Source organism: Gorilla gorilla, chromosome 15 (assembly GCF_029281585.2).
Source record: "Gorilla gorilla gorilla isolate KB3781 chromosome 15, NHGRI_mGorGor1-v2.1_pri, whole genome shotgun sequence".
NCBI classification, from domain to species: domain Eukaryota; kingdom Metazoa; phylum Chordata; class Mammalia; order Primates; family Hominidae; genus Gorilla; species Gorilla gorilla.
The window spans coordinates 97,700,902-97,724,546 of record NC_073239.2 but is presented as its reverse complement, the minus strand read 5'-3'; the positions used below and the strand labels follow the sequence as shown (position 1 = coordinate 97,724,546).

Sequence of the window (23,645 nt, the reverse complement as noted above, 5' to 3'; positions counted from 1 at the left end):
GCCTTTCCTAATTCTTCTGTCTTATTTACATTCTTTGTATTTGAATCTTTTTGCTGTGTTCACAGTTTGTCTTCTAAATGTTGGTTTTGCCTACTATCCTATTTATGGCTTTTGTTACTTAGTATTTCTGCCTGGGAATTGATTAAAAATTATCACCTAGAGGTGATAATTCCTAAATCTAGCTCTATTTGCTCTCCTAACCATTGGCCCTCCAGATGGAGTTGCTCATTGGATATCTCCATATGCTGTTCCTCAGAATGCATGTTGATACACAGCTGAATTCATCGTCTCCTCTAAACATGTTTTTCTTTCCTGTCTCAGTGTGTGGCATCATCCTCCATCCAGACATCGAAGCCTAAAATGCAAAGAACATAGAAATTATTTATTCTCTCCTCCATATAATTAGTTTCTACCTCATGCCTATTTGTACATCCTGATACCTCCTGAATTTGCAACATTCTCTTTCTTATTCCCACTGCCCCAGCTTAAGCATGCTTTGGTCAGTATAGGACATGCAGTACTCTCTTGTCTTACCTATTCTGGCTTCTCTGTAATCTATTTTCTTTTCTACTACTAAAGGGCACTATTCTTATTTCTTATTTCTATATTAATGATTATAAAAAGGACCCAAGAATAAAGAGGTTGAGTTACTTGCCCAAGATCACACATGAGGGAAGTAGCAGACTCCAATTTTTTTTTTCCCCAAACTTGAGATCTTAACTACTGTCCTATACTGACCAAGCATTCTCCAAAATGGAGCGTTTGTAATGCTGTTTATATTTTATACTTTTTGTTTTAAATATTTTAACTTTTTTGGGAAATGGTTCATTACATATACTACATGTGTATGTATGTATAGATGTGTGTGTATATTTATCTTTACTAGTATATATATATATATGTAAACATACCAAAATATATCTCCATATCAAATATATATGTTTCATAAAGTATACATATATGTATACATACATGCCTTCATATTTTATATAATATATATTCATTCTAATGTTACATCCATGTGTATATATCAAGAAACGTATCAATATATACATATTATTGAGACATGTTATATGAACACAAATATACACATATATAAAATAAAATACATATATTTATAAAATAAATACATTTACAAATAGATAAATATGTACATTTTCAGGTTGGATACCTATCAGAAGTAGGGAAAGTAGGGCTCATGGGCCAAATCCAGACTGCCACCTGTTTTTGTAAATAAACTTTATTGGAACACAGCTACTCCCATTCATTTATGCGATATCTAGGCTACTTTTGCAATACAGTGGTTGAATTGAGTAGTTATGACAGAAATCATATTGCTAGGATATTTATTATCTGATCCTTTATAGAAAATGTGTGCTGATGCTTGGTTTGTAGGATAAATTCTTCTAAGTTTCCTAGCAACACATAAACTCTGTTGACACTCCCTCCTCCCACCCTTGTAACATATGAGATGTATTAGCTACTTGAAACTGCTGTGTGTGCAATTACCTGAATGTTAAATTCAGTTTTGTACCTGTATGCTTTATGGTATGTGCTTTCCCTAAAAACACCCCAACTCCTTCTCCTTTGCTTGGTGAAATTTTGTATTCATTCTTTAAGTCTGACTTAGTTCTCAGTTCTTCCTACTTTAGTTCCTCACTGAGACAGAGCTAATCCCTTTTACTGTTTGTACTGTTTCTGTATAATCCACATGTATCTATCAGCGCTCTTATCATCCTATTGAAATGCCCATATGTCTTCCATTCTAATATGTACAATTTTGAACACTAATATTCTGAAGTTGGAATGTATTTTATGAATGATGTATAAATTTAATTTGTTAGTGTTTTCTTCTTTCATTCCCTCTTTTTTTTTTCTGGAAAGGAAACCACTAGAAAGACAGTAGTTTTAAAATGACAGACAGTATATGTTCCAATTGTTGACATTTTAGACTCCATAGAGTACTTTATATTTTGTCTCTATTCTTGGGATGTGTATTATTCTGTTCTCACACTGCTAATAAAGACGTACTTGAGACTGGGTAATTTATAAAGGAAAGAGGTTTAATGGACTCACAGTTCCATGTGGCCGGGGAGGCCTCACAATCATGATGGAAGGCAAAGGAAAAGCAAAGGCATGTCTTACATGGTGGCAGGGAATAGAGCTTGTGTAGGGGAACTCTCCTTTATAAAACCATCAGATCTCATGGGACTTATTCACTATCATGAGAACAGCATGGAAAGGGCTGCCCCCATGATTCAATTACCTCCCACTTGTTCCCTCCCACAACATGTGGGAATTATGGGAGCTACAGTTCAAGATGAGATTTGGGTGGGGCAGAGCCAAACCACATCAGGATGTCAGCTCATTGAGGATGAAGTTTTGTTATTTGTCCTTATATTAGAAGAAGTATTATAGTCCCCTGTGTAGCATAGGTCAAGTATTTAATGTTGATTTAAATACTAAGTCAATTTATATTGTTAAATGATATATTAATTTCAGGTAATAATCTCCAGATGAGTAAGGATTAGTAAATTGGTTGGTCATACACAATCAGAGATTTAATAGCATCATTTGTTGTTTATGTTCCAAAAATATATTTTGTAGATGAAGTAGCTTATTTGAAAACTTTTTGTATTTTTTTTTTTTTTTTTTTACTGTTTGGAGACAGTGTAGAGATGTGAGGAAAATTTAAAAATGTGTATGATTTTCTTGAAATAAATTGCAGTAGAAATCAGGTAACATTTTAAGTTTTAGTATCAAACTGGAATGATATGTGATGATATGGCAATATATATGTTTTTGAAAGCTATAAAACTTGAAACAACAGGCTGGCAAAGTCTGTTGAGTAACAGTGTCAATAAATGGATTATGATAGCTAGAATATTGAAACATTAGGGCTCAGTACTACTTGAAAGTACATTCTTCTGTGAATAAAGAACAACCCTTGAGCCTTACATTTTATCTTTTAAGGGGTTGAGCGGGAAAAACAGGACCTGGAGAAGCAAATGTCAGATTTGAGAGTGCAGCTGAACTTCAGTGCAATGGCATCTGAGTTAGAGGAAGTGAAACGGTGCATGGAGAGAAAAGACAAGGAGAAAGCACATTTGGCATCACAAGTAGAGGTGACTTTGCTCTTTTTAAGTCATATTCGAAATATTTTAATTTTATCTCATGGAATTGCTTAATGAAATTTTAATATAAAGATGTGTTATGAACTCTAGTGTGAGCATTGATAATATAAAGTTATATTAATGACTGATTTACTTATATGTAGAAATTCCTATGGGTTCATTTCTCTTTCATTCAGGACCCCAAAGCCAGGAACCTGGGTGATTGTCCTTTATTATTTTACAGAGAAATCCTTTACTATTTTTAAATTTGAAAATATTTTTGTTCTAATAGCAATTGAACCCTTTCTACAGACAGAAGGGACCTTTTTTGTTTGAGAGAACAGTGAATTATTATTTATTTTGCGGGTGAAACTGGCAGAATGCATAGTGAAAAGGTGTTACCAATAATTCTTCTTTGGAACCATAAAGGTTTTCAGACCTCTAGTTGTTCTGCATGAGGTGGAATTGCAATGCCTCCATTAATTTAGAGTTGTGTAGCAATCATGGATGATATGGTAACCGTGAATGGAGTATAACTAGGCAGCTACCATTTCCTGCTTTTATCTAGCATAGATGAGGTAATTATCAGTATATATTAAAAATCAAAGGAAAGGACCTCGTAAAAGGAAATGGTTTAATTGAAATTACAATTATGCAAATTAGATTAAACATGGATGACACATTTGGAAATACATATGTATCAATCCTCCCTGTATCTGTTTTTGTAAGTGAAGTTGTGTTCTAATTTCAAGTATTTCCAAAATTAAAATGAAAGGTAGAAAATTAGTGTTAAAAGCACCTAATTTTATATAACCCAAAGGAAATATTTAATGTTACTTGTCTGTGTTTCTCTTTCATCTTGTCAGCACATCAATAGAAAATGTCTTTTAAATTTGGTTCAAGATTCGGATTGTAAAGATAATGAAATATTGACATACTCTTTACAAAGCCCTCTACATGTTTAATAAAGACTTACTTGAAATTGTCTCAGAGCAATGGTAATTATACAACTTTTAAAGTTTGCTTCATGGGTATTATTTTAGCCCTTGATCCTGCTGATGAAAATGCTAAAATATGATTATTTTGCTGAAGTCACGTATTTAAAAAGAAAGTATGCTGGATAGATCTAAAAGGTAGAAAAATCCCTTTGCTCTATGTTCATAACCACACGTTGGTCCTCCCTCCCTTCTTTCCTTCACATTGTTTCTTTTCACTTGCCATCATGGTATACATTGGAAAAAAATCTCAAATATGTGAGAACTAAAAAACTTATTTGTAATAGCCTAATAATGCTTTTATTCAAGATTCCTGGCTTTCCCCTTGTCCTAACTTAGTAGTTATTTTACAATTTCATATGGGTTAGGGGAAGAATTTGAGTCCTCTTGGGTTAGTTTGGTTTGGTTGTATAGAGTTTGGGTGTGAAAAACAATTGGAGGAAAGGTTTTTACAACACAGCAAATATTATTGACTGCCTGTTACATGCCAGCCACTGTTCTAGGTGCTGGCAACATAGCAAAGAATACAAATGCAGCCGATGCCTTGTTTCTCACAGTGGATCTAAAATTGATGCAGGCTGGGAGCAGTGGCTTGTGCCTGTAGTCTCGGCTACTCAAGAGGATGAGGTGAGAGGATTGCTTGAGCCAGGAGTTCAAGGCTGCAGCGAGCTGTGATTGTGCCACTGCACTCCAGCCTAGGCAACATAGTAAGACTCTGTCTCTAAAAAATAAGTAAATAAAAATAAAATTGATGCAGAAAGTCTTTGAGTTTGTCTTGCTTCTAAGAATAAATTTCTTTTTGAGAATGAATTTTTTTTTTCCAGTTGCCATTGCAAAGGACATCACAAAGACAGTGTTTATCCCTGTAAGACATTAGCAGTAATTAGTTTTATTTTTTCTGATTTTCTTATTTTGAACAATAAAATAGTTAATTAAATTTGCAGCTGTTTCTGATTTAGTGACACTTCTGATTTTCCTTTATTTTTCATTGTAAAAGAACTATTAAGTTAAAACAAGTTTATTGTCTGTATCACTAATGTTCTTATGGCACCTTTTGGAGGCCATTTGAATATCTTTGTTCCCAAGCTGTTCACAAAGTGATGTCTCGTGCAGACTTTGTGAGATATTAGGTCATAGATTACTCAATTGTAACCTCTAACAATTGAGAATTTTCTTGAAATTTAGTCTCTGCTTTATTTTTAGAAAATATTGGGTAGTATGAAGCTGTTGCCTTATACATTCTATTAAAAAAGAGAGATTAATCTTCTTTAGTTGCTTTTCAGAGACCAAATATGAATAAAAAAGATGCACAAAATGAGATCATTGGTCAGGCCCAAGAACATATATATACTAACAGTTCTTATGATTTATTCAATCATTAATGTGTTTCTTTTTAACCTTCACTTTCTGACACCTCTCCTACAGAACCTCATATGTGGTCTTGTCAAATAATTCCTTTTTTCTTAAACTTCCCTACTCAGCTCCATCATTTTTTCCTTTGTGCCAGTTGTTCACTGTTTCTGTGAACAACTTTGAATGTCTTTTCTTTCTTTTTGTGGAAATCCTAAACTTTTTCCACCATGTAAAAGTGGAATTGGATTATATCAGCTGTCAGTGATCCTTCTTCTTTCTGAATAATCCTTTTGTCCATATCACTAATATTCTTATGGCCCCTTTCTCACACTCTCTTGAAGTAATCTGGGTATGTTTTGTTAAAAATTTCAAAGTGGGGCCAGGCACAGTGGCTCACGCCTGTAATCCCAGCACTTTGGGAGGCCAAGGCAGGTGGATCACTTGAGGTCAGGAGTTCGAAACCAGCCTGGCCAACATGGTGAAACCACATCTCTACTAAAGATACAAAAATTAGCTGGGTGTGGTGGCAGGTGCCTGTAATCCTAGCTACTTGGGAGGCTGAGGCAGGAGAATTGCTTGAACCTGGGGGCGGAGGTTGCAGTGAGCTGAGATCGCACCACTGCACTCCAGAATGGGCGACAGAGTGAGACTCCATCTCAAAAAAAAAAAAAAAAAAAGAAGCAAAGCAGGCCAAAATAAAGTAGAAAAAGAGACTCAGGAAAAAGCCAGCTGCTCTGTCACCAAGAAAGAGTGAACTTTGGTGCCCTTACGTTGGTGGAGACATCATGTTTCAAGGTCTTGTCCTCACATCTGGAAACTTGAGTTTTCTGTGTGTGACCCAGGAGACTGGCTCATATTAACAGTGAAACTCAGAAGAGAGAAGTATGGGTCAATGCAAAAGTAATTGCAAAAGCTGAGATTACTTTTGTACCAACCTAATATACAAAAGAGTACCACTTCACTGATTTACCCTGTGGGAGCCCTATACAGATATGAAAACATTATTCTCTTATGCAGGGCACCAATCTCCTAATCTTCTGGCTTTAGAATTAGTAACCAAAAAATTGCTTAATGAACACAGAATCAGAGAATAATGATGTCTTAAGGGTTGTTTGTTCATAATTATAGTAGAAGTTCTCAACCTCCCACCTCCCTTTTTACAGAGTCCTTACAACCAGATATACTGTACACTTCAGCTAGATTCTATGTCTTTATTCCTGGAGTGTGTTGAACTGACATCTCTTCTCATTCCAGCAATCTTCTATGCTTTCGCTCTGATGCTCAGTCTTACGTTTAATTTTTCTTTTGATATGTTGCTGTGCACGGATTTTGCTCTGGGCCACTTACTAGTATGCACTGATGTTATAATTCAGAGTTGTGGCATTCTGGGAGCCACTTATGAATTTAAAGCTTCTATTCCTGTTGAGATTATAAATGGGTTAAGAACCAAGTTTTATTTGTGTGTCCCTATGTGTTTCCACACAGTCTTACCTATACTAGGTGCTTAATTAGTATTTGTTGAATGAAATAATATGTTGTAAAAAATTTATGTTTTTTCTTTTTAAACTAATATTTGCTATCTAGTCATTTCTTAAAAGCACATCCATTTCTGGAAGATTTGTCAGTATTTAAGGGGACCTTTGCTATATCTTACTAATCGCATTAGTTTTTGTTGATCCAGAATATATGTTTCAAGCAGTTGTTTTACATTAGAGAAAAACAGTAAAAATGGCTCTTAAATAAAAACAATGGAAGGAAGCTACATTTGAGTTTGCATAATTTACCTTTTAAATTGTACCTAAGATCTTAAATCTGTATATGCATAGAAAATACTAAGTACACTTTTCCCTTCTTCTAAACTCAAGTTGAACCTCATTAACCTTGACAGCCTATTTGTATTCATAAGAATTCTAAGCATCCTTGATCAGTTATTTCCCCTGATTTAATCTTTGCCTCCATCTTCCATCAACTTAGTCTTCTTGAAAAAAAATTTGACTTTTAAATTCAAGAAAGAACTTCAAAGAAAGAAAAAAACAAGGTGCTGAACATAATTTAGATTAAATGTTGAAAGTGATAATTGAGTGACAACTGACATGATAATTCATTAGCAGAAACTTGGGACTATAATGGGAGATTTTAATTTTTTTTAAAAAGAGGATGGTATAAAAAGGAAAGGATAATCAATAATAGCTTATTTTTATGATTAGTACAATACAAATAGAAGGAAGGTTGTTTCTTTTACCATAAACTCTTGATTCATGCATTTCTTTCATAAAGCTGACCATTTTACTATATGCCCGCTTTAATATTACTTTTAATAATGAGATTAAACCCTTTTTGGAGACCGAAGGTCTTAGAGACCTTAATTATGCTGGTTGTAATTTCATGTTCTACTTCATTTCTAAAATCTTAATTTCTTCCTTATCTAAGTGCATATTGTAAAATATGCTATTACCTGAATAGCAAGTAATTTTTAATACCTAGACTAGAGATTATAAAGAAAACAAACATTGGCCACAACTTTGTAGAGAGAAGCTATTAATAAAGTTATTGTATCTAGTGGAAAGGAGGTCTGCTTCTGTTATTAACCAAATTTACTCTGATTTGTGGGCACATTACTGAATGCCCTATACGTCTGTATTTTTCACAAAGATGACTATTGGCAGAGCTGTTTTTTTTTTTTTTTTTTTTTTTTTTTTTGAGACAGAATCTCGCTCTGTCACCCAGGCTGGAGTGCAGTGGTGTGATCTCGGCTCACTGCAACCTCCGCCTCCTGGGTTCAAGTGATTCTCCTGCTTCAGCATCCTGAGTAGCTGGGATTACAGGCGTGTGCCACCAGGCCTGGCTAATTTTTGTATTTTTAATAGAGACGGGGTTTCACCATGTTGGCGAAGCTGGTCTCGAACTCCTGACCTCATGATCCGCCCGTCTTGGCCTTCCAAAGTGCTGGGATTACAGGAGTGAGCCACCATGCCCGGCTGAGATGTTCTGCAAGTAAAATCCCTATAACTAAATAAGCCTTTATACCTATTAGAAGACTTGGTTTAATTCTCAGATCTTTCATCTGTTTGAAAAAATGAATTTTGGGAGTTATGAGGAAAGGTGGTTTTTCTGTTTTCTTTAACTCTCTGAGTTGCAGAAAGCAGAAGTGGACTGAATATTTTAATTTTTTCTTGAATGTATTACTAATACATTAGCTTGTATTTATTACTAATTACTAATTAGTTTGTATTTATTACTAATTACTAATAGTTTGTATTTATTACTAATACATTAGTTTGTCATTTGAATGTGGTCAGTAAAACAGTTTAGAAATAAAATATCTATTTTCAAGTTTCTTCGTTTTCTGAAACCATAATAATTTCTGCCTCATGTTTTTTACATATAAATTAAATAGGGCTGGGCATGATGGCTCACGCCTGTAATCGCAGCACTGTGTGAGGCTAAGGCTGGAGGATGGCCTGAGCTTAGAAGTTCAAGACCAGCCTAGGCAACATAGTGAAACCCCATATCTACAAAAAAGTACAAAAAATAGCTGGGTGTGGTAGCATGTGCCTCTAATACCAGTTACTTGGGGGGTGATATGGTTTGGCTGTGTCCCCACCGAAATCTCATCTTGAATCCCCACCGTTGTGGGAGGGACCCGGTTGGAGGTAATTATTGAATCATGGGGGCAGGTCTTTCCTGTACTGTTCTTATGGTAGTGAATAAGTCTCATGAGATCTGATGGTTTTATAAAGCAGTTTCCCCGCACAAGCTCTCTTCTCTTATCTGCCACCATGTAAGACATGCCTTTCACCTTCCACGATGACTCTGAAGCCCCCCCAGCCATGTGAACCTGTAAGTCCATTAAACTTCTTTCTTTTGTAAATTGCCCAGTCTCGGGTGTGTCTTTATCAGCAACATGAAAACAGAATAATACACCAAATTGGTACCAGGAGTGGAGAGCTGCTATAGATACACAAAAATGTTGAAGCAACTTTGGAACTGGGTAACAGGCAGGGGTTGGAACAGTTTGGAAGACTCAAAAGAATACATGAAAATGTGGGAACGTTTGGAACTCTCTATAGACTTGTTGAATGGCTTTGCCCAAAATGCTGATAGCATTATGGACAATAAAGTCCAGGGTGAGGTGGTCCCAGATGGAAATGAGCAACTTGTTGGGAACTGGAGCAAAGGTGACTCTTGTTAAGTTTTAGCAAAGAGACAGGTGGCATATTGCTCCTCCACTTGAGATTTGTGGAATTTTGAACTTGAGAGAGATGTTTTAGGATATCTGTTCAGAAGAAATTTTTAAGCAGCAAAGCATTCAAGAGGTGACTTGGGTGCTGTTAAAGGCATTCAGTTTTATAAGGGAAGTAGAGCATAAAAGTATGAAGAATTTGCAGCCTGACAATGCAAAAGGAAAGAAAATCCCATTTTTCTGAGGAGAAATTCAAGCTGGCTGCAGAAATTTGCATAAGTATTGAGGAGCCAAATGTTAACCCCCAAAACAATGGGGAAAATGTCTCCAGGGCATGTCAGAGACTTTTGCAGTAGCCCCTCCCATCACAAGCCCAGTGGCCTAGGAGGAAAAAGTGGTTTCATGGGCTGGGCCCAGGGTCCCCATGTGGTGTGCAGCCTAGGGACTTAGTGCCCTGCATCCCAGCTGCTCCAGCCGTGGCTGAAAGGGGCCAATGTAGAGCTCAGGCTGTGGCTTTAGAGGGTGCAAGCCCCAGGCCTTGGCAGCTTCCATGTGGTTTTGAGTGTACGGGTGCACAGAAGTCAAGAATTGAGGTTTGGGAGCCTCCACCTAGATTTCAGAGGATGTATGCAAATGCCTGGATGCCTAGGCAGAAGCTTGCTGCAGAGGCAGGGCCATCATGGAGAACCTCTGCTAGGGCAATGTGGAAGGGAAATGTGGGGTTGGAATCCCCGCACATTGTCCCTACTGGGGCACTGCCTAGTGGAACTGTGAGAAGAGGACCACTTCCTCCAGATCCCAGCATGGTAGATCCATGAACAGCTTGCACTGTGTACCTGGAAAAGCCTCAGACACTCAATGCCAGTCCGTGAAAGCAGCCATGAGGGGAGCTCTACCCTACAAAGCCACAGGGGTGGAAGCTGCGCAGGGCGGTGGGAGCCCACCTCTTGCAAGCATGACCTGGTTGTGAGACATGGAATCAAAGGAGATCATTTTGGAGTTTTTTTTTTCCCAAGCCAAACTGTATCCAGCTTTATTAAAGATACTTTCCATAAACAATCATGGTATTTCAGGCAGGACAAGGGCAGACAATCGTTAACAGTATACAACAACTTTCAAACTCCCTTCTTCAATGGACTGCCAAAAATCAGAAAGCCACTATAAAACCCAATGAAGTCTTCATCTGATGCTCTGAACAGGGAAAGTTTAGAGTGAGGGTTGACATTTCACATTTAGCATGTTGTTTAACAACTTTTCACAAGCTGACCCTGACTTTCAGGAAGTGAAATGAAAGTGGCAGAATTTATCTGAAGATCTGCAATCTCGAAATGGAACCACTGCTCTTTTGACAGGTGCCATCTCAGTGGCATCACTGGAAAGTCCAGATTGCCTGACACACTGGTAACCAATGACTAGGGGTCAGGTCCCAGTAGTGGTCTGGGTTTAAGGGAGGTAAGTCTTTGCTGAAAGATGGAAAGGGAGAAGAGGACATAGAAATGAATTTGTTTTTCCATAGCACAAGGCTTTTGTGCCGAGGTGGCCATGTGTGTCAAAGTCAGGGAATCCCTCCTCCTGGGAGCCAAGAGGAAGTCTCTCAAAACCAGAAGGGAAAGGTGTTTTCCCCACATCGGTCCAGCTTTGGAGACATTCTGTTAGTGACGTATGCCCCTTCCCCCAAAAACAACAATGAAGTGTTCTGTGTGCTAACAACATAGCTTAAAAAAAAGTAAAATTATGCAGTTTTATAAAACTTGATAAAAAATAGTATTTCAAACTGTGCAGTCACCAGAAGTTTACACAGTTATCAAAAATGCACACACTTCACTTGGCGTCTCCAGCACCTTCAGTTTTATGTGCCTGGTCTGTTTTGGCATCTCCATTTTCTACAGGGCTATTCCCCTCCTTGCCAGCATCAGCTTTTCCCTTTTTCCCTTTGGGTACTTTCTCTCCCTTCTTTGCAGGCGCCTTTTTAGGCTTGGGTTCTGGCTCTGGAGGAGCAGGTTTAGCTGACAACCTCATGGATCTTCTGTGTGATTCGTCCTTCACCTTGGCTTTATCTCCTTTAGCATCCCCTTCAGCCTTTCTCTTGGGCATGGTGGCGGCAGGATGTAGGCGCTGGATGCGGGATGCAGTGGTGCATGGGCTTTGGTTGGTCAGGGGTTCGTTCTCGCCTCTTCTTCACACTGCTCCCATTTTGAAGTGTTAAGATTAGACTTCCCTGTTGGATTTTGGACTTGCATGGGGCCAGTAGCCCCTTTGTTTTGGCCAACTTCTTTCATATGGAATGGCTGTATTTACTCAATGCCTGTACCCCCATTGTATCTAGGAAGTAACTAACTTGCTTTTGCTTTTACGGGCTCATGGGCGGAAGAGACTTGCCTTGTCTCAGATGAGACTTTGGAGTATGGACTTTTGAGTTAAGACTTTGGGGGACTGTTGGGAAGGCATGATTGGTTTTGAAATGTGAAGACATGAGATTTGGAGGGGCCAGGGGCGGAATGATATGGTTTGGCTCTGTCCCCACCCAGATCTCATCTTGGATCCCCATGTGTTGTGGGAGGGACCTGGTGGAAGGTATTTGAATCACGGGGGCAGGTCTTTCCTGTGCTCGTCTCATGATCATGAATAAGTCTCATGAGATCTGATGGTTTTGTAAAGCAGAGTTTCCCTGCACAAGCTCCTTTCTCTTGTCTGCCACCATGTCAGACGTGCCTGTCACCTTCCGCCATGATTGTGAGGCTTTCCCAGCCATGTGGAACTGTAAGTCCTTTAAACCTCTTTCTTTTGTAAATTGCCCAGTCTCGGGTATGTCTTTATCTGCAGTGTGAGAATGGAGTATTACAGGGGGCTGAGACAGGAGAATCACTGGAGTCTGGGAGGCCGAGGCTGCAGTGAGCCATGTTCACACCACTTCACTCCAGTCTGGGTGGAAGAGCAAGACTTCATCTCTTAAAAAAAAAAAAAAGTTAAATGGGGACTTGTGATTCTTAGCTTTGTGTGCATGTTTGTGTGTGTGTGTGTGTGTGTGTGTGTATGTATGTGTGTATGTGTGTGACATATAACTTCAGTTCCTCAGAAAATATGAAGTATTGATAACTTTTTATTATCTATGGATCTATTGAAAATTTAAAGCAATTTGGAAGATAAAATACAGCTTTGGGAATAATTATTTGAGGACTTGCTATGGAAAAATGGGTGGCACTAAACAAATGAGGTAATGTTCCTTGAGTAAGTAATTAAGAGTTATTCAATGCTTGTCTACCTCAAATACCATTGAAAGAGGGTTAGTATTCTTTATAATGAGCCAATTTTAACTGTTCATACATTATTCCTGTAGTCTTTATAGTTTCCTTATCTTTAGAGTGATTTCAACTTGATAGCATATCATTTTAAGTAGCAAATTAAATTGTTTTTTAGTTATTTGCTTTCAGGTAGTTCTCTCTAAGGGCATAAGGAAATGAGATTGCACTCAGCCTTAAACAGTAACAAAATTCAACAGGTCTATTATGCTCTTCAAAATGTTCAAATAGTACAAATTATCTTTGTAAAAAGTAAAGCTAACTTATTCATATGCACTGAGAAAACATTCTTTTAGTTCCTAATACATAACATATGACTAATATAAACAATGGTCAACATTAGGAAGATTTTTTTTCAAGCACATTAAATGTTTTTAATTTCTAGTACTTTACTTGGGTGAAGAATGTGTTTGTATCATAGAATATCTTATTTTGTGGGAACCTATAATGATAAAATGTTAGATTGTATTTTGCTCTTCCTTAGAGAAGATTAATAAATTTGGCAAACTTGTGGCAATTCTCATTAAAGGAAGAGAAACAGTTTCTGCTTTTGTGAGTGATGGACTAGTGTTTTGTAGAGTAAACCTTATACTGGTACAATTTAGAAAAGCTGGCTAGGACATATTTTTAAAAATATATTTGAAGGTTTCAGAGAACTATCTCTAGGCAGCAAGGACAGGAGGGTTCAAGTATTTTGTTGGGGAGGCAAGTTCAGAATGGCAATTCTGACATTTGCCGCTACTTTTCTCCTGAAATGTTTTCTGATTCATAAGCAGAGCTTAAAGGCCCACTGAAGAGGAAGAGCTCTGGTAAAGATTTCACGATTGGGATGCTCAGAGGACTAAGCCCCTAGGAGTCTAAATGAACTCAAAATACACTTTCTCTACTCACAAAGACTGTAGCATTGTAACATAGCTTTGGGTCTGCCCCTGTCCTAACTTCCCATCAAGACAAAAGTAAATGTTTTAGGGAGGAATATATGATCATTCAGAGGTTTGTATGATTTCTATAATTTGTCATATACAGTGTCTAGCATTCAATCAAACTAACTGGCATATCAGGAAACAAATCTGTTCTACCAAAAGGCACGAGAAAAAACAAGAAATGTCAATAGGCATATAGAGTCTTCAGATATTGGAGTTATCAAAAACAACTTCAAAATAATGATTGTTAATATATTGTGAAATTAGATCATATATTTAATTCTTACAGAGGTCAGGAAGTTATAAAAAGAATCAACTACAAATCCTACATCCAAAATATAATTGAAATTAAGAGCTGGATAGTTATGTAGGTAGAGTTTAAGAGAATAGTAGACGCATTTTTAAAATTATTACTCAAGTATTTTATGAGGTCTCCATCTTTGTGTATGATTAGATTATATAATTTCATATGTAGTTTGGTTTCAGGTTTTATGTTCTGTTTTTCCTATCTTCTACTTGGCAATGAAAAAAATTATTCAGTATTTTACTGAATACATTTTGATTAAAGGCCTGTTAAGAATTGAGTCTGGTGCTAGGCTCTAGGAGTACACAAATCCACACAATCCTTGCTCTCAATAAAGTGACAGTCATTGAACTCACACTCAGCACTGAAGTGTTGGTTTTCCTAGAACAACCAGGCCCTTTCAGCATGGATGGACAGTATTATTGACTGAGTATTGTGTTCCGCCAAAATTCAAAATTTCAAATCTAATCCCCAAAGTAATGACATTTAGAGGTAGGGACTTGGGGAGGTAATAAGGTCATGAGGCTGTCTTCATGAATGAGATTAGTGCTCTTATAAGAAGAGGCCAGAGAGGCTGGGTGCAATGGCTCACGCCTGTAATCCCAGCACTTTGGGAGGCCGAGGCGGGCGGATGACAATGTCAGGAGATCGAAACCATCCTGGCTAACACAGTGAAACCCCGTCTCTACTAAAATTACAAAAAATTAGTGGGGCGTGGTGGCAAGCACCTGTAGTCCCAGCTACTCAGGAGGCTGAGGCAGGAGAATGGCATGAACCCGGGAGACGGAGCTTGCAGTGAGCCGAGATCGTGCCACTGCACTCCAGCCTGGGTGACAGAGTGAGACTCCATCTCAAAAAAAAAAAAAATAAAATAAAAAATAAAAAGGAAGATGCCGGAGAGCTGGCTTGCTGCTTTTCCTCCATATGGGGATATAAAGAAAGTTGTCGGTCTACAGCTCAAAGAAGGTCCGCACCAGAATCTGACCATGCAAGATAGTATTCAGATCTTTGATTTCCAGCTTCCAGGACTGTGAGAAATACATTTTTGTTGTTTATAAGCCACCCAGTCTGTGCTGCTTTGTTAAAGCATCTTGAACTACAGGCATAATCATAGTGAGACTTGAAATTAGGATTAGGACAGTGGGAACTCTAAATCTTAAGAAGTAGGCCTGGGGCTCTTCCATTCCTATTGCAAAAGGATGGCTCCTGTCCTTCAAGGACAGAATAATATATTTAAAAGCAGAGACTCAGAAGACAAAGTAGCTGAAATATCTTTAAATAGAAATTGATATTTTCTGGTTGAAAATCTGAAAGAGTGGTTTTGTAGTTTCACGTGTTTATTATCATATAGCATTCTTCAGGTATATTTGTTCCTTCTAGGTTGCAAGTAATGGAGACACTCAGATGGGTGTTTAATTTAAAGGAAGCAAGAAACTATCTTGGAAGATTCCCTGCTGGGCTTCAGGGAGAAAGCAAATTTCATACATTTTACTACACATGACCTGGGTCATCATTAAGACTGTTAATTGCAAAGACTGTAAACTTGAGCTACCTCTAGATGGCTGTCTTTGGTTCAGTTATTAATCCACTGGTCTAGCCATCTGTGGCCAGGGATTGGAGTCACAGGGCTGTGTTGAAATATGATTGCGTAGCAATTGCTTTTTGCCTGAAGAACTTCTTTTGGTATTCCTTGTAAGGCTAATCTACTAGCAACAGATTCTCTGAGTTTTTGTTTATCTGGGCATGTCTTTATTTCAGCTTTATTTTTAAAGGATAGTTTTGCTGGATATAAGAATTTAGTAGACTGGGCACGGTGGCTTGTGCCTGTAATCCTAGCACTTTGGGAGGTGGAGGTGGGAGGATCGCTTGAGTCCAGGAGTTCAAGACCAACCTGGGCAACATAGTAAGACCCTGTCTCTACGTAAAAGCAAAATTCAGCCAGGCATGGTGGTACATGCCTGTAGTCCCAGCTACTCAGGAGACTGAGGCGAGAGGATCACTTGAGCCCAGGAGGTTGAGGCCGCAGTGGGCTGTGATCACACCACTGCACTTAGCCTGTTCTTAGCTTTACATGTCTGAGTCATTTCTAGTCATTTCTCTGAGTTGGTGTTTACCTTTATTCTTTTATCTCTCTCTTCATCAGATTGCATCCTATCTATCGATTATCTTCAAGTTTGTGGATTCTTTCTTCTGCCAACTCAAATTTCACTTTTGGGGCTTTCAAGTGAGTTATTCTTTCTTTTTTTTTTTTCCTTCTCTGTCACCAGGCTGGAGTGTAGTGGCGTGATCTCCACTCACTGCAACCTCCGCCTCCCAGGTTCAAGTGATTCCCCTGTCTCAGCCTCCCGAGTAGCCAGGACTACAGGCGCGTGCCACCACACCTGGCTAATTTTTTGTATTTTAGTAGAGATGGGGTTTCATCATGTTGGCCAGGATGGCCTTGATCTCCTGACCTCGTGATCCGTCTGCCTCGGCCTCCCAAAGTGCTGGGATTACAGGCGTGAGCCACTGCGCCCGGCCTCAAGTAAGCTTTTTATTATAGTTATTATACATTTCAATTCCAGAATTTTTGTTTTTCAAAAATAATTTCCATCTCTTTACTGATATTGCTGTTAGATGAGACATTATCTTACATTTAAAAAAAATGTTTTTCTTTAGTATTTTGAACATATTTTTACTAGCTGATTTGAAATCGTTGTCCCCTACGTTTGACATGTGGGCCCATTCAAAGGCTGTTTTCTATTGTATCCTCTTTTTCATTTGTATAAGTCACACTTTCCTATTTCCTTGCATGTCTTGTAACTTTTTTTGAGATTGGACATTTTAGATAATTTTTGTATTAACTTTGAATACTGATTCGTTCTCTACCTTTTGGGTTTTTCTGTCTTGGGTTTTTTTTAGTAGTTTAGTGAATTGGCTGGAATAGTTCAGTGAAACCTATTTTCCCTGCAGCGTGTAGCCACTGATGTCACTTCTCCATCATGTGTGTAGTCTCTATTGCTGTCTGGGATAACTATAGCTTTAACTGGGTTCTCTTTGATTGTCTAGTTCCCTGATCTCATTAAGCTTTGGTTGGTCTAATTCTGTTGATATCTCACTCAATTTTTAGCCTCTGCTAATTCACTGATTGCTACCTAGTTGTTCCTTTTTTTTTTTTTAAACAATAATGTAGCACATACATTGTGCCATAGTCTAACTTAATTAAAGTTGACCTCTTAGCAGGATTAGGGTTTTGCCAATCTTTGGGGCATTCTCAGACTCCCAAGAGGGCTCTTAGCTGTCTCTTTGTTTGATTTTTTTGCTAGCTGATCCATTGTTTTACTTGTTGCTACCAGTCTTACAAAATTACGATTCTCTTAGCTGATCACTCTCCAGATCTCCATTGTTTTTGACAGTGTCCTTAGCCGTCAATTTCCTCGTGCCTTGTTCCAGATAAAGTCAGTATCCTTAGGTAGAGCTTTTGAACTCTCTGTTCATAAGGCCTCTCCCTCTCAGCACAATCTTGCACAACTGTAGTGGAGCTTGTGGTAGAGACTATAGTCTGCTTCCTGCCAGAATGGTACCCCTACTTAGCAAGTAGGGTGCTGGCTGGGCATGGTAGCCCCTGATCATCTCAGCTTGCCTCTTCTGTTGTAGAACATTCACTGTTTGAGTGAATTGGATTATGGGTAATTGGGTCTCCCATTCTTGGCCTGCCACACCTTCTGCTCTACAAGTTGGGGCTGACTGGGGGAAGGAAGCCCCAGTCTTTTAGCTCTGTTTTCCTGGAATAGAGCCTCTGCAATACCAAGCTAGGGGCCTGCCGCTCTGTGGGTGAGTCTGTAGCCCTATACTGAGAGCAAGGGTGAGAGGAAACTGTGTCTTTTTGACTATGCCTGTCTAGAGTGGAGATTCAGACAACTAAGTTGGGAGGGGACAGGATGGGAATAGCTTGTGACTCAGATGCCATAGATACTGATTATTCTTATCAAGATTTTTAATAGATTGTCTTAAATAAGTATTTCTTTAAAAAATGTATACAAATTTAAGGGGTATAAGTGTAGTTTTCTTACATGGATATATTGCATAATGGTGAAGTCTGGGTTTTTTTTTTTTGTGTTACCATCATGGGAGTAATACACATTGTACCCATTAAGAAACTTCTTATCTCAAACTTCCCTCCCACCCTCTGGGTCTCCAGTATCTATTATTCCACATGGGTCTCCAGTAGCTATTATTCCACACTCTATGTCCATGTGTACTCATTATTTACCTTCCACGTATAAATGAGAACACGCAGTATTTGACTTTCTGTTTTTGAGTTGTTTCACTTAATCATAATGGACCCCAGTCCCATCCATGTTGTTGCAAAAGACATGATTTCCCTCTTTTTATGGCTGAATAGTATTCCATTGTGTGTGTGTGTGTGTGTGTGTGTATACACACCACATTTTCAAAAATCCATTCATCCAGTGATGGACATGTACACTGATTCCTTATCTTTGCCATTGTGAATAGTGCTGCAATAAACATACAAGTGCAGGTGTCTTTTTAATATAATGATTTCTTTTCTTTCATGTTGATTCTCAGTAGTGTGATTGCTGGCTTGAACAGTAGTTCTATTTTTTAGTTATTTTTGAAATCTCCATACTACAATCCATAAGGTTGTACTAATTTACATTTCCATCAACAGTGTACCAGCATCGCCTTTTCCTCCACAACCTCATCAACATCTGTTATTTTTTGATGTTTTAATAATAACCATTCTGACTGGTGTAAGGTGATATCTCATTGTGGTTTTAATTTGCATTTCTCTGATGATTAGTGATGTTGGGCATTTTTTCGTATGCTTGTTGGCCATGTATGTCTTCTTTTGAAAAATGATTGTTCTTGTTCTTTGTCCACTTTTTAATGAACTTATTATTATTATTGTTATTTCGTTGAGATGTTAGAGTTCCTTGTAAATTCTGTTTATCAGTCAGATGTATAGTTTACAAATATTTTCTCCTATTCAGCAGGTTGTCTGTTCACTCTGTTGATTTTTTTCTTTTGCTGTGCGGAAGTTTTTTGTTTGTTTGTTTCTTTTTGCCTTTTTGAGACGGAGTCTCGCTCTGTTGCCAAGGCTGGAGTGCAGTGGCACAATCTCGGCTTACTACAATCTCTGCCTCCCAGGTTCAAGCAATTCTCCTGCCTCAGCCTCCTGAGTAGCAGGGATTACAGGTGTGCGCCACCACTTCTGGCTAATTTTTTGTATTTTTAGTAGAGATGGGGTTTCACCATGTTGATCAGGTTGGTCTCGAACTCCTGACCTCGTGATTTGCCTGTCTCAGCCTCCCAAAGTGCTGGGATTACAGGCATGAGCCACCGCGCCTGGCCCAGAAGCTTTTGAATTCAATTAAGTCCCATTTGTCTGTTTTGTTTTTGTTGCTTGTACTTTTGAGATCTTAATTATAATTTCTTTGCTTAGACCAACGCCCAGAAGGATTTTTCATAGGTTTTCTTCTAGTATTTTTATAGCTTCAGGTCTAACATTTAAAGACTTACCTTGAGTTGATTTTTGTATATGGTGAGAGATAATGGAATAAATACATTTTTATTTGCCCTGGCCCTTAGGACAGTTTCCAGATACAATAAATTATTTTTTCTTTTTTTTACCAATAATTTTTTTTTTTTTTTAACCAAATAATGGCGGGTTGTGCTAGGAAGAGGATCTGGTGAGCTCTTTAAACTATCTTTCTGGAAGTCCTTCTCTTTGAGAGAAATAGTGTAATAGAAGAAAATATTTACTCTGAATAATAAGGGGACAAAATGATAGAAAATACAGAAAAGTTCATAAGAGATATATGGGGCATAGTAAATAGGTCTGAAATTCTAATATAGATATAGATAATTGGAGTCCTAAAGACAGAGAGAGAGACTAGGGCAGAAGCAATATTTGAAGAGAAAATACATCAATTCACATATTTTAGAAGCTCTAAGAACCCCAGGTAAAATGAATGCAATGAAAATCACATCTAGACATGTTTTTGTGAAATTAGTAAAACCAACTTGAATGTGCAGAATCTCAAATGCAGCAAGGGGCAAGGGAGACGTGTTACCTTAAAAGATCAAATTGGAAACAAGAAGAATAGAAACATATTTCAAAGTGCTGCAAGAAAATAATTGCCAACCTAGGCTCATATCCAGTGAAGTTCTCTTTAAAAAGTAGAAAGTAATTTCTGCGCAACAAAAACTGATTAATTGAATTTCAGCAGTACAGCACTAAGGAAAGTATATAAAAATTTTTTCTCAAGGAGAAACAAAGAACAAAGATGTAGCAGTTAATGAAGTTCAATATATAGGATAAAAGTTTGGGAAAAGTCTAGATGAATATAGACCTAGAAAACAGTAATACTCTTATTTAGATTATTTATAAAACTAGAATTGCATCAATGATACTGCTTAATTTTGGAAAGTGTGTATTGTGTTAATATGGTTTAAAGTTCTCAATTCTAAAGTGAAGAAAGTTTTAAAATTACAAATTTATATGTTAACAAATCAAGGATGTATATAGTAATTTTTAGTGTATCACTAAAATAAGAATAATGAATATATACTTTCCAAGCTCATACACAGGAGAAAATAAAACAATTTAAAAAAGTAATTGTTTCTACATGAAAACAAAGAAAATCTTCACAACATTTGGATGAACAGTGATTTCTTAGGACACCAAAAGCATGAATCATAATTGAAAAAAAATTATAAACTAGACTTTAACAAATTTCAAATATACAAAAATCAACTCAAGATGGATTAAGGACTTAAATGTAAAATGTAAAACTGTGAAAACCCTGGAAGAAAACCTAGGAAATGCAATCATGTACATAAGCCCTGGCAAAGACTTCATGACAAAGACTCCAAAAGCAATTGCAACAAAAACAACAACTGGCAAGTGACATCTAACTAAAGAACTTCTACACAGCAAAAGAAACTATCAACAGAGTAAACAGACAACCTACAGAATGGGAGAAAATAGTTACAAGTCTAATATACATATTAGACATATACAAATGTCTAATATGCAGATTGTGTAAGAAACTTAAATAAATTAATGAGCAAAAACAAACAACCCCATTAAAAAATATGCAAAGGACATGAAAAGACACTTCTCAAAAGAAGACATGCACATGGCCAACAAGCATATGAAAAGATGCTCAACATTACTAACCATTAGAGAAATGCAAATCAAACACACAAGGAGATACCTCCTCACACCAGTCAGAATGGCCGTTAATGAAAAGTTAAAAAAACAAACAAAAACAGGCCGGGCGCGGTGGCTCACGCTTGTAATCCCAGCACTTTGGGAGGCTGAGGTTGGCGGATCACGAGGTCAGGAGTTCCAGACCAGCCTGACCAACATGGTGAAACCCCGTCTCTACTAAAAATACAAAAATTAGCCGGGTGTGGTGGCACGTGCCTGTAATCCCAGCTACTCAGGAAGCTGAGGCAGGACAATCGCTTGAACCCAGGAGATGGAGGTTGCAGTGAGCCGAGATCGTGCCATTGCACTCCAGCCTGGGCGACAGAGCGAGATTCTGTCTCAAAAACAAACAACAACAACAACAACCAGAGGCAAGGTTATGGAGAAAGGGAACGCTTATCCATTGCTGATTGCAGTGTAGATTAGTTTACCCACTGTGGAAAGCAGTTTCTAGATTTCTCAAAGAGCTTAGAACAGAGCTACCATTATACCCAGAAATCCCATTACTGGGTATATACCCAAAGGAATATGAGGCTTTCTACCATAAAGACACATACGTGTCTATGTTCATTGCAACACTATTCACAATAGCAAAGAAATGGAATCAACCTACATCCCCATCAACAGTGGACTGGATAAATAAAGTGTGGTACATATACACCATGGAATACTACACAGCCATAAAACTAATGAAATCATGCCCTTTGCAGCCACATAGTTGGAGCGACTGGAGGCCATTATCCTGAGCCAATTAACTCAGGAACAGAAAACCAAATACTGCATGTTCTGTCTTATAAGTGGGAGCTAAACAGTGAGTACACATGGGCTCAAAGAAAGGAACAATAGACACTGTGGCCTACTGGAGGGTGGAGGGTGATAGTAGAGTGAGGACTGAAAAACTAAAACTATGTATTGGGTACTATGTAAATCCCCATGACATGCAATTTACCCATGTAACAAACCTGCACATGTGCCCCCGAACCTAAAATAAAAATTGGAAAAAATTTAAAAACATAAATCTTGTGGAAAATCAAAAAGATAAAGTTTTTGCTTTATGCAAGGTACCAAAGGACTGTTATCATCTATCTATCTATCTATCTATCTATCTATCTATCTATCTATCTATCTAGATAATACATGCGTGCACGCACACACACACACACACACACACACACACACACACACACACACACACGCAGAAGAGAGATAATAACCAAAGGACTGTTACCTGTCTATCTGGATAATACATACATACAAACACACCCACACTCTCAAACACACACACACACACACACACACACATATGTCTGTACACACACACACACACACAAACACACAAACTAGGGTTTCTGCCCTAGTCTCTCTTCTGCCTATATGTATATATATGCCATTTTCTGAATGATTTTAAAATAACTTTTTAAAATAAAGCAACAGGTACCAATAAAGCACTTGTGAAAATTCAACATCCATTAGTTAGAGAAACTCTTAATAAAAAGAATGAGATGGAGACTTAATCTCAAAAGAAACAAACAAAAATCGAAAACCAAGAGATGCTGGTGAGGCTGTGGAGTCATTTTTACACTATTGGTGGGAATGTAAATTAATTCAACCATTCTGGAAGACAGAGTGGCAATTCCTCAACGACCTAGAACCAGAAATACCATTTGACCCAGTAATCCCATTACAGGGTATATACCAAAGCAATAAAAATCATTCTATTATAAAGATTCATGCACATGTATGTTCATTGCAGCACAATAGCAAAGACATGGAATCAACCCAAATGCCCATCAATGATAGGCTGGATAAAGAAAATGTTGTACATATATACCATGGAATATGATGCAGCCATAAAAAGGAGTGAGATCATGTCCTTTGCAGGGACGTGGATGGAGCTGGAAACCATTAACCTCAGCAAACTAACACAGGAACAAAAAACCAAACATCGCACATTCTCACTTATGATTGGGAACTAAACAAGGAGAACACATGGACACAGGGAAGGGAACAACACACACTGGGGTCTGTGGGGGGCATTAGGGGAGGGAGAGCATCAGGAAAAATAGCTAATGCATGCTAAACTTAATACCTAGGTGATGGGTTGATAGGTGCAGCAAACCACCATGGCACCCATTTACCTATGTAACATACCTGCACATCCTACACATGTATCTCAGAACTTAAAATAAATAGAAATTCTTTCATCAAAGAAAAGCCCAGGATCAGATGGGTTCACTGTGGAATTCTACCAGGTGT

The 23,645-nt window shown here is 37.9% G+C and overlaps 2 protein-coding genes across 17 annotated transcripts in view; one reads left to right on the top strand and one right to left on the bottom strand.

Moving 5' to 3' along the window:
* The window catches only part of CEP128 (centrosomal protein 128), a 446,086-nt gene that overhangs the window by 107,656 nt on the left and 314,785 nt on the right, over positions 1-23,645 (top strand). For all 16 annotated transcript variants that reach the window (XR_010130804.1, XR_010130805.1, XM_063698091.1 and 13 more), the window contains one exon: positions 2,974-3,125. Coding sequence is in view for 14 of the 16 variants with exons in the window: in XM_063698091.1 (XP_063554161.1) it covers positions 2,974-3,125 (152 nt within the window). In the remaining 2 variants the exon portion in view is untranslated. The remainder of the gene's footprint in view (positions 1-2,973; positions 3,126-23,645) is intronic.
* On the bottom strand, positions 11,397-11,743 carry LOC101126607 (non-histone chromosomal protein HMG-17-like). The gene has a single exon (XM_055361840.2). The coding sequence runs from the start codon at positions 11,736-11,738 to the stop codon at positions 11,466-11,468; it is 273 nt and encodes a 90-aa protein (XP_055217815.1). The 5' UTR covers positions 11,739-11,743; the 3' UTR covers positions 11,397-11,465.

Bases quoted from the DNA above. Each gene is read 5' to 3' on its own strand.
- LOC101126607 (XM_055361840.2), bottom strand. From the start codon at position 11,738: ATGCCCAAGAGAAAGGCTGAAGGGGATGCTAAAGGAGATAAAGCCAAG.